General features: G+C 33.0%; 1 protein-coding gene across 1 annotated transcript; it reads left to right on the top strand.

The window, feature by feature from the left end:
* Nucleotides 1-774: 774 nt before the first annotated feature.
* On the top strand, nt 775-2,348 carry LOC132638217 (RING-H2 finger protein ATL29). Its single transcript, XM_060355175.1, has one exon. The coding sequence runs from the start codon at nt 1,207-1,209 to the stop codon at nt 2,098-2,100; it is 894 nt and encodes a 297-aa protein (XP_060211158.1). The 5' UTR covers nt 775-1,206; the 3' UTR covers nt 2,101-2,348.
* Nucleotides 2,349-11,054: the final 8,706 nt, after the last annotated feature.

The following is an 11,054-nucleotide window of genomic DNA, read 5'->3' as shown; positions in this document are numbered from 1 at the left end:
AAATATTACAACAACAACAACAACAACAACAACAACAACATACCCAGTGAATCCCACAATGTGGGGTCTGGGGAGGGTAGAGTGTACGCAGACCTTACCCTCACCTTAGGTAGGGAGGCTGTTTCCGGAAGACCCTCGGCTCAAGAGAAAGCATAAGACAGGTCAGATACGGGCAAACAAATCAAAGCAGTTATGAAAATGAAAACAATGAAAGTAAATAACCATTATAAACCAACAGATACTCGCAGAAATGAAGAGACAAAAAACTATAGAGCAACATAGCTACTCATAAGAAAGGATAAACGCGACTACTTACTAGCCTTCTACCCTAATATGAGTCCTCCATACCCTCCTATCTAAGGTCATGTCCTCGGTAAGCAGGAGATGCGCCATGTCCTGTTTAATCACTTCCCCCTAATACTTCTTCGGCCTACCTCTACTTCTTTTGAAACCGTCACTGGCCAACCTCTCGCACCTCCGTACTGGGGCATTTGCATCTCTCCGCATCACATGCCCAAACCATCTCAGCCTCGCTTCCCGCATCTTGTCTTCCACTGAGGCTACCCCAACCTTGTCTCGGATGACTTCATTTCTAATCCTATCGCTCCTAGTGTGCCCACACATCCATCGCAGCATTCTCATTTCCGCCACTTCCATTTTCTGAACATGAGATTTCTTGACTGGTCAATACTCCGCCTCATACAACATAGAAATAAGTAATATTACGTTTTTATATATATATTACTCCAAATCGTCTCATATAATATGGGCAAAAGGAGTATACTAAATTTTAAATACTCTTAACAATATTTTGAGTTTTGCCACTGTTTGCAAGCGCAATGAGTATGCGACCAATTAATCCAAAATGTCTCACCTTTCCTCGTGATAAGGACGCGCTCGAGAACTTGCTTCCTAACCATAGATAAGAAACCAACTTTGTCCACGTTACTGTACCATATTTTAACACATAATTATTCTATATACTATTAATCCTTAATTTTCTCATTCATCCTTGATCCCAATAACAACACACTAAACTAAATAGAAAATCTAAAACATCCAATATTTTTACAATTATTCCTTCTATGTTTCCACTTAATTCTTTCTTCACTTTTCGTCCTCTTATGCATACAAAACACAAACCAAGGCCGGATTAATATATTTTCCGGCCAAACTCATATTCTTAATGCTCTCTTTTTTCTTCAAATGTCTTCAAATTCTGTCCAAAATTCACCACCCCCTACAAATTATGCCTCCCCACCAATAGCAATAATCTTCACAATCATTCTCCTTGTAATTTTCTTCATTAGTTTTTTCTCTATTTTCTTTTGTAGGTGTTTCATTCAATATTTACTATATACATGGCATTTACGAAATAGTCGTAACGGAATTCCTATTGACCCAAGAGTTTCAGCAAATGAACAAGGTCTTGATCCCAAGATTATTAAATCGTTTCCTACATTTACCTATTCGAGTGTAAAAGATTATCGAAAAGAAACTTATGGTCTTGAATGTGCTATTTGCTTGGTGGAGTTCGAGGATGATAGCTTGCTTCGTCTAGTAACATTGTGTAACCATGTGTACCATCAAGAATGCATTGATCTCTGGCTCGAATCACACAAGACATGCCCCGTATGTCGCGCCAGCCTGGACTCGGCCGACGTGCTACAAAAAAGGTCATGTACGACGATGACTAATAGTAATGTCATGCGTGGCATTAATGAGGACGAGTCAGAAGATTCTTTGAGCATTATAATCCAAGTCGATGACGGTGATGATAATAAAGAAGGAGAAAAAAAAGAAAGTTCATGTGAGAATTCGAAAAGGGCTAGTGCAACATTAGAACGTGTTGAATTACGAAATATAGTAAGAAAGTTTTCAAGATCACATTCAACGGGGCACTCGATAGATAGGGCTAGAGGAGCTGAAGATAGGTTTACTTTGAAATTACCAGAACATGTGTGGGCAAAGATTATAAAGGGACATAATTCAACAAAAAGTTGCACCACTTTTGGAGAATATAAAAGCAAAACAACTAGTGGGAATGGTGGTTTTGGTGAAGTTTCAGAGTCATCCATCGTAGATATCAACAAAGTATAATTTTTTTTTTCTATTTTTCTAAGTTTTAGTTTCTTTCTTTTTTCTTTTCTTTTATTTGGCTTCTTAGAAAGATGATTTGTTAGATAGCGCAATATCTGGTTGTAAATAGGAGTAGTTGATAAGCTTTAAGTGTTGAAAAACACTTTTAGGTGCTGAATCTGTTAATAAAGCAGTTGATGTGTTTGATAGAAAATGTTGATAAGTTGCTCTTTTGCTAGAATGATTAAAATATCCTTAACTTATTACAATATATATATATATATATATATATATATATATATATATATATATATATATATATATATATATATAAATAGTCAAAAGAACTTGTTAAAAAGAAAAAAGGATGAACAACAGATACATAGTGGAGATAAGGAAGTTAGGAATTTTGCTTTGGAAAAGATACTTTGAAAACTAGAACAACTATTAAGGATAGTCAAACCAAAAGGGCTTATAAGCTAATTAAAAAGCTCTAGGATGACCAGCTTAATTATAAAGACATTAATTAGCTGGTTACTTTAGTGTTTACAGAACACGTTGATAAACCAAAAAGTGATTGTTAGACAGCTTGACCAGCTTATAAGCTTAGCTAATCACCGACCATCTTTCTTTCATACACAACATACATATATAACAATGTACATTAGCATGGCACCGAACTCTTAACGGTGTCCTCAGTTTTATATCCTATTTAACTAACTCTCCTTTTGAATGTATATGTTTCAAATAGTAACTTGTATTCAGGTGCTAATTAATAAATTTGACACACACGAATATAACAATGTGAGTTAGGCAAAAATAGCCTCTTGAAAGGTCAAGACGGGGGTCACTTTTTCACCTCCAATTTTCTAAATTTGGAAGAGCTCTGAACCGTGCTTTAGATTTTATCTTTAAATCCAAATTTTCCCTAAATATTTCCAAAAAAAAAAAAAAAGTCTAAGCTTTTCAACTTAAATACATATATAGGGTCCAATTCTTCCCCTCCAAACAGGATATTGTAGAAATTTATATTGTCGATCGACCTGTTATAATTGTTCCTCCAATAAAACAGGTTTATGTCTTTTCATGAAATAAGGTTAGTTGTTTTCGCTAAAATTATTTTAACTCCTAATCCATACTATCCCATGCTTTAATGATCGATCAAAGTGCAAACATATGCAGGAGAGAAAATGTATGCCCGTCTTAAACCCCTTCCACGTGGATATTTGATCCAATCGATTTGAAGTTAACTGTCGGTAATTGTTGAGCTAGGTTGGATTTCTAAGAATCCATCATTCTTAAAGGATCAACAACTGAGTTGAACCTAAAGTTGGGATTAATTGGAACTTGTTTGCCGTGATTTTGAACCAAAGATTGCAGCTCCAAATGAAGAAGACATTGTTGTCTTTTGAATTCATTCAGTTGCAAAACGTGAAGCATACGTGAAGCATCGAAGGATACGAATAAATTCGAAGTTTGTGGAAAGTTTGTTCATTTCTTTAGGTTGATAAACCATTATTAAACTGATTTATGTCAACACTTGTTGTTGGAATTGAATTTATAACCATAGTTCAACAATCATTGGAGCTTGGGTTGAATTTTAAACCTGAAAATTTATTGCTGGATCAATTGTGTGTTCTCAAATCTGAGAATTTGAGGTATTTCTAATTTCAAAGTGTCGTTTTTACTGGGAATTAGAATTATAGATTTTTTTTTAAAAGACAAGGTCACTGGGGTCCCATCGACTATTTTATTCTTTTATTAGAAACTAAATAGTCCAAACACAGCAAGACCAAATAAGTCTGGAAAAAAGGAAATGTAAAACCAAAATGGTAAAGTGACCCAAACGATTGAGTTATATAGACTAGCTATACTTGTAACTCTGGAGTTGTTTTCAATTGAAGTCTGTTCGTTGCTGAACTTGATCATTTCTGTTGGCGATATTGCAATGAAATTACAATTACAATTGAAAAATAAAAATGAAGAAATAAATTTTTTTAGGCTGAGGCGCGGATATCTCGCTTTCTTTAAGGAGATTCAAGCCCACTGCAGCAAATTTACCGGTCCAGCAGTAAGTCTTTCTGACTTGTCCCCTCCAGGATACAACAGCCCGAACACGTCGTATAACTCAACAAACTCTGGACAAGATGTTGAGTCCAAAGCTCCACCAAAAAAGAAGAACACCTTCCTTCAACTAATAAACTCTTTTATATTTACTTACCTCACTTTTTATGAATTTTTCAAAGAATCTATATTTTCTTTTCTCTCTACTTTCACAAGTTAAGGATTTTTTCTATGTATGTGAATTGGTAAGTGATATCATCCTTATATAATGGATGAAAAGGTATAGTGGTCACATTTTTTTTACCACAAAAACGTGAGAAACATTTATACCAAATTATTTCTTTGTGGCTGCTACAAATGTGAAAAACATTGGCTGCTACAAATGTGAAAAACATTGGCTGCTACCATGGTCAACTTTTGTGGCTGCCATGGTCTTCACATTTTTTACCACAAAAAATGTGAAATACATGGTCAACTTTTGTGGCTTTTAGAAACCTCTGATTTTCATCCTTTGCTTCGCTGGAAGTATGCATTTTGCTGACTCTAGCTTATTCATGTACTAGAAGAATGGAAAGTGTTTTTTACTTCCTTCCTTCAACAAGAGTATGGCTCCAAAAGAGAAGCCAAATGACAATGAACTTAAGATTGACATTTTTTAATATTAAAATGCTCAAAAACCTTACAATTTCTAGCATGTTGAAGTGGATTTCATCATTGCTGAACTCAAATAGATTCTAGTTGCTTTGAGTTAACTTGGATGGATCGAGTTAGTTATGGTCGGGGTCGCATTGACCAACAAACCAGTGCAACCTATTTAATTAAAGTCTCATGTGTTCCATCTCATAGTTTCGGTAAAAGGAAAGGTTATTTTGGTTCAAAATTAATGCTAAGGATAATTATGGTCCAATAGGTGGAAGGAGGAACAATTTCAACTGAAAAATTAACGTTAGTACAATTGAGCCCAGTAGTTCGAAGCTGGACAAATTTAAGCCATTTCCGATATGTTAAGGACATTTTTGACTCTTTCCAAAAATATATTCAATCACACAAAATCCTTTTCCTACTCAGATTCTATGAAAATATCTTGTAAATATTTCACAGTATAATATTTTGTACGAATAATACATGAGACATACACGTCTATTCCTATATATTTTGAAAAAAAAAAATCTCGACACAAGATCTCAGAGCTCGTAAGACACAAGCAGTAAGAACCTGGTTCTTAGCACAATTTTGTGATAAATTACATCATTTTTGTTAATCATCAAAATACAATCTCAACAATTACTATAACAACAAAAAATTAACTGAGAGAATAGGACTGAAAAGATTAAAGTCTACCATAAAATTTTAATTTTTAGGTTTTTTTTTTTTTTGAATAAAAATATACATATAATGTGTAATTATAATTCTTAAAAAGGTATTTACGTGGTCAGTTTAATTTGGTGCTTATGTTGGGACTATTTTTAGCTTAAAATCGAACCAATTTTTATTTTGTTTTAAATTTAAAACCAAAATCAAATCAAACTAAGAAAAATATCATTTTTTCGTTGAATTTTATTTGATTTTTGATCTGGTTCAATTTTTTGGTTTCTCGCAAACACCCTTAGTCAAAATGACTAAAAGACGAACAATATGTACAGTATGAAAACCTTTGACGCTAGATTAAAGGGTGGATTGGAAAAGTGTATGCTGTTAATTTTGAGCAGCAAATTCGAGCTCGTCTACTAATGATATGGATATATTTGAGAGCAAATTCAAACGGAAGGCAAATTTATTCTAGTTTCAATTAAAGGACAAATCTAAATCAACCAATAACAAAGATATATTTGGGACCAAATTCAAAGAAAGGGCAAATTTGTTTTATTTCTCATAATTGAGGAGTATTTTTAGAATTTTTTTAATTATTTTAAATATCATCTTTTTGGACCAATTAGAAAAAAATATACCACATAAATGGAAAGAGAAAGACTTAATTAATACTCCCTTCGTCTCAAATTATTTGTTGTGGTCACTAAAAATAGTTGTCTCAAATTACTTGTCATGTTAGGAGTTCAAGACACAATTAATTGTTTTTTCCCATTTTACTCTGAGTAGAAGAAATGTTAGAAGGCACGTGCGGATGCCACTCAATGCGAGACCCTTGACTAAACGCCAAATCGGCTAAACCATCAGCAGCCGAATTAGCATCCCTATAAATATGGGCAACAGAGACCATCTATTTCCTAACCAAGAGGTGACAAATATGGTTGACAATATCACCATTCCGATGAGGCACAATTCTTCCAGCCTACAACACCTGAACTACCCTAGCATTATCGATTTGCAAGGCAACTCGGCACCACCCCGATCCCATGCTTCCTGAAGGACAATGAGGACTCCCCATAGCTCTGCTCTAAATGATGTACAAACTTCAATTTTGACTGAAAAATCTTCAAGCCACCTGCTATAAGAATCATGAATTACAGCGCCTGCAGTCCTTATCAAAATACTCATTCGAAGATCCCCTATGTGTTCAAAGCTGCCCACCCAACACTAGAAGGTGACTGGCTAAAGGAAACATATGTTTCATGTTAGACACTTCCCCAATATTCTTCAATGAAATCCTGACCATGCTAACAAGGGTTGTTATCTTTTTGTCCACCAAAAGATACTCATTTGGAAAAACAGCATTATTATGCCATATTCAAAATTTCCAGCAGGTTTATCCGAAGAAAATTCTCCAATCATCATCTGTAATTCCCTTGAATTTAGACATTAAATTGTCAGTAAGCCAATCATGGATATCAATAGCGAAGAACCGAGACATGTCATTTGGATCAAGTATGCGAACCCAGATAGCCCAAGCATGAATACAATCCCGTAAAACATGCAACACGGACTCCTTCTCTGCTCCACAAGCCGTGCAAGTACCCGTTGAAGCAAGATGTCTGTGATATCTCCCCAAATTTGTAAGGATTCTATCTTTGCACACAATCAAAGGGACACTCGAATTTTTTCAGACCCTGACCAACCCCCTGATTAATTTTCATACTCTATTAGAAAGAAGATGCTCAGAATTGCTAAGAACCTCATACATCGAAGCAACTATGACTACTAGTACTATTTCTCCAGAAAAACTCATCATCTCTGAGTTGTTCAATAGGAGGCAGAAAATTGTCAAGTAATTCCGCTACTTGTTGTGGAACCTAGCCAGAAATGAGTTGCAAATTCCAGTCTCCATTATGCCTAACAACATCCACTAACCTCCAATGCAAAATATGATCAGGAATAAAATTGTTAACAACCTCAATTAAAGGTTTATCCATCAACCAAATGTCATACCAAAAGGAACAATTATTACCATTAGCAGTTGATCAACAATGATTATGATGGACAACGGCCAAAACCCGCACATACGGTTCCATAAAACTGTACCCTGAGAAGAAAGAAAAATCAAAGGCAAAGGCTTACTTTTGATCCCATATTTTCCTACACAACTTTTCAATTGACATTTTGATCCCCATATTTGACCAATTCACATTTTGATTCCCCATCTCAACTTCCAACCATTGACGGGTAAGTCGTCCGATAATTAACCGGTCATCAAAGGGCTAAAATGTAATTTATTAATATTTCAATTTAATAAATTTCCTTAATTAATCATATACACTTTTTTTCATAATTATAATTTCTAGTTCATGAGCTCACGTTGACTATTCATGTTTAAAGAAAAAAAAGAACTCATGTTGACTATTGTCATTTTTAGGATTTGGCCATAAAGAATTTATATTTTTCAGAATAATTTTTTAATTTTTTTTCAAAACTAGTGTTTGATTATAAAAATAATCCATTTTCGCCAAATCCAATTTGAAGTTGGATTCTAAATTTGAAAAATTGTTCCAACCCACTTGAGATGGGGGATGAAAATGTCAACTTACCGTCAATGGCCGAAAGTTGAGATGGGGGATGAAAATGTCAATTTGTCAAACCTGAGGGATGTGATTTTTAAGCTAAACTTAGGGGATGAAAATAATTTTTTCACCTAATAAATTTCTATTATATATAAGCATGGAAGGAGGACTAACACAACTTCCCATGCTTGTACCAACAGCTTTAGAAATTGTACACTCAATGAATACTTATACTAAAAGATATATAACTTGTACTCTTTAACCAACTATTTTTTTATCTCACGTGGACATATGTCATAGTACTTAATATTTATTCTTTTCCCATGTATACATGTATGCACTTATTTATTTCCCCCGTTACTTTTACTTGTTCACTTTTGACTTTTCACGTTCTTTAAGAAATAATAAATCTCACGTAGACATATGTTATAGTACTGAATATTTATTCTCTTCTTTACTTGAGCAAAGTACTTGACTTTTCACGTTTTTTAAAAATTAATAAATGAAGTACTCCCTTCGTCCCATATTATTTGGCCACATTACTATACTCGACTTTTCACATTCTTTAAGAATTAATAAATGAAGTACTCCCTTCGTCCCATATTACTTGGCTACATTACTAAAAATATATGTCTATTTTTCTTTATTTCTATTATATAAAAGTGTGGTGAGCGGACGAACACAACATAAAATGCTTGTACCACAAGCTTTACAAATTGCACACACAATGAATACTTGTACCAAGAGCTATATAAATTATACACTTCAACCAACTACTTTCAATTCCACGTGGACAATAAATTGTACACTTTAACCAACTACTTTTTAATTCCATGTGGACATATGTCATAGTACTGAATATTTATTGTCTTCTCATATATACATGTATGCACTGTCCGTGCACTTTTACTGTCCACGTTGATTTTTCTTCTTATTATCGATTTTATCCTTCACATTAATTACTCATGTTCAAATCATTTTTCAAGGCTATTGACATTATACACCAATAAATATGAATATTATGGTAAAATATATACTCCCTCCGTCCCATATTACTTGCCTACTTTCTGTTTTGCATAGCCCTTAAGAAATCATAAATAAAAGATGTATTTTACTATCATACTACTATCTCTCTCTAATAAAGGGAGCGACTTTTATCCCCGTTTTCCTTCTTTCTCAATACTTTAAACGTGAAGAGAGGATGAACAATTCTCCGACATATTTATTTTTCCCGTCCACTTTTACTTGTTCACGTTCTTTAACAATTAATAAATGAAGTATATATTTTATCATAATATTCATATTTATTAGTGTAGTATAGTCTCAATAGCCTTAGAAAATGATTTGAAAATCAGTAATTAATGTGAAGGGTAAAATAAGAAGAAGAAAAATTTCTTTCTCTGATATGTTAACGTGGACAATTACTTTTGACTTTTCACGTTATTTAAGAATTAATTTGGTGATTTACGATATAGTATATATCTTTCTAATTTTGATTTCTCTGTAACAATTCTTTTTATCTATAATTGTTAATATAAAAAATTATAATGTAACTAACTTACCCCTTATTAACATATTTTTAATTAATTTAATAAAAATATGTTATTAGTTTTGCTTTTAAAAAATTCAATATATACAACACACTGGTTCTTATGTTTGGATCTGAACAGTTAATTAATTGAGATGGATAGTAACTTGTCGGTATACATATGAGATATTAAAGAATTTAAAGAAAAAATCTAGGATTCTTTACTAATTTGCTTTTTCACATCGATGAACAATGACAATGATAAATTTTTAAAAATTATTTACAACTTAAAAATTGTTAAGGGGCACGTAAAGAAACATAAATAATTTGAGACAGAGTGGTTCCGGAAGTGATATACTATGTATTTTTAAAACATACTAAAAAAAAAAAGAAAAGTATAAAAATGGAGTATTTTTTTCTCTTTTTGATTTCTTAATCAGTTAATTGTAGAGTCACCTCATTCCGATTCAAAACTGTTTTAAGTTCACACACTTAACGAATTTTGCCATCTCGATGTATTCTCCGGCGAGTACATTCAATCCAAACAAGCATCTCAAGGAACAGTTACGATCTTCTTCTCATTATTTTTCTTTTAACAACAAATCTATAAATTCCACTTTGTTATGATTTGATTTTTTAACAATTTGCCTTTTCAGGTTTGTGAGCAATTTGAAAGGAACTTCAATGATGGAATTGTTCCGTCTCATTACTACTCTCTCTGTACCAAACCCCTCCTATAAATGTTTATTTATTTTTGTTGTTAGTATTATGTGTTTTATTTTAATTTTTGTTTTTGTGATTCAGATGATTCTCTTTCCACGTTCAGTATATTCCAGTACCAAAAAAAGGTGTGAAATAACACTACATTTGATTGATAACTGCTCTGATACCATGTTAATTTCAACGAGTTAATTTGATTAATAACTGCTCTGATACCATGTTAGAATGTGGATTTCATCATATCTATGTATTTGATTAAGAAAGAATAGAGCAATACTAGAAGAGGAACATTGGAAAAGAAGCTCTGATTTTCATTCATGAAGGAAAATGAATATATACATCTCATAACCGACTAAGTAAGAAAAGAGAAAATATCTAAACTAGTTAAATACACACATGAGGTCCACTATAACTAACTTCACTGCCACTAATCATCACTTAGCTGTGGACAATTATCACATTTGTCGCTACCAACTAACTAACTACGTTGCTAACGACAATACTAACCACTCGACTGATATACCAAATATTCCAATAAATTCAAATAGTTTCTAGTTGTTTTGAGCTAACTGGGATGGATTAGGTTAGCTATGGTTGGGGCCGTATGCACAAATAAATCAATGCAACATATTTAATTATAGTCTCACATGTTACATCTTATAATTTCGTTAAAAAGAAGGACTATTTTAGTCCAAAAATTAATGTTAAGGACAATTATGGTTCAATAAGTGAAAATAGGAGCATTCTTAATCTAAAAATTAATATTAAGG

Source organism: Lycium barbarum, chromosome 4 (genome assembly GCF_019175385.1).
Source record: "Lycium barbarum isolate Lr01 chromosome 4, ASM1917538v2, whole genome shotgun sequence".
In the NCBI taxonomy this organism is placed as follows: Eukaryota; Viridiplantae; Streptophyta; class Magnoliopsida; order Solanales; family Solanaceae; genus Lycium; species Lycium barbarum.
Note: the sequence above shows the minus strand (reverse complement) of the source record. Positions and strands in the feature narration are given on the sequence as shown.

What these genes read in the sequence shown, in the direction of transcription:
- LOC132638217 (XM_060355175.1), top strand. Translation starts at nt 1,207, where the DNA reads ATGTCTTCAAATTCTGTCCAAAATTCACCACCCCCTACAAATTATGCC.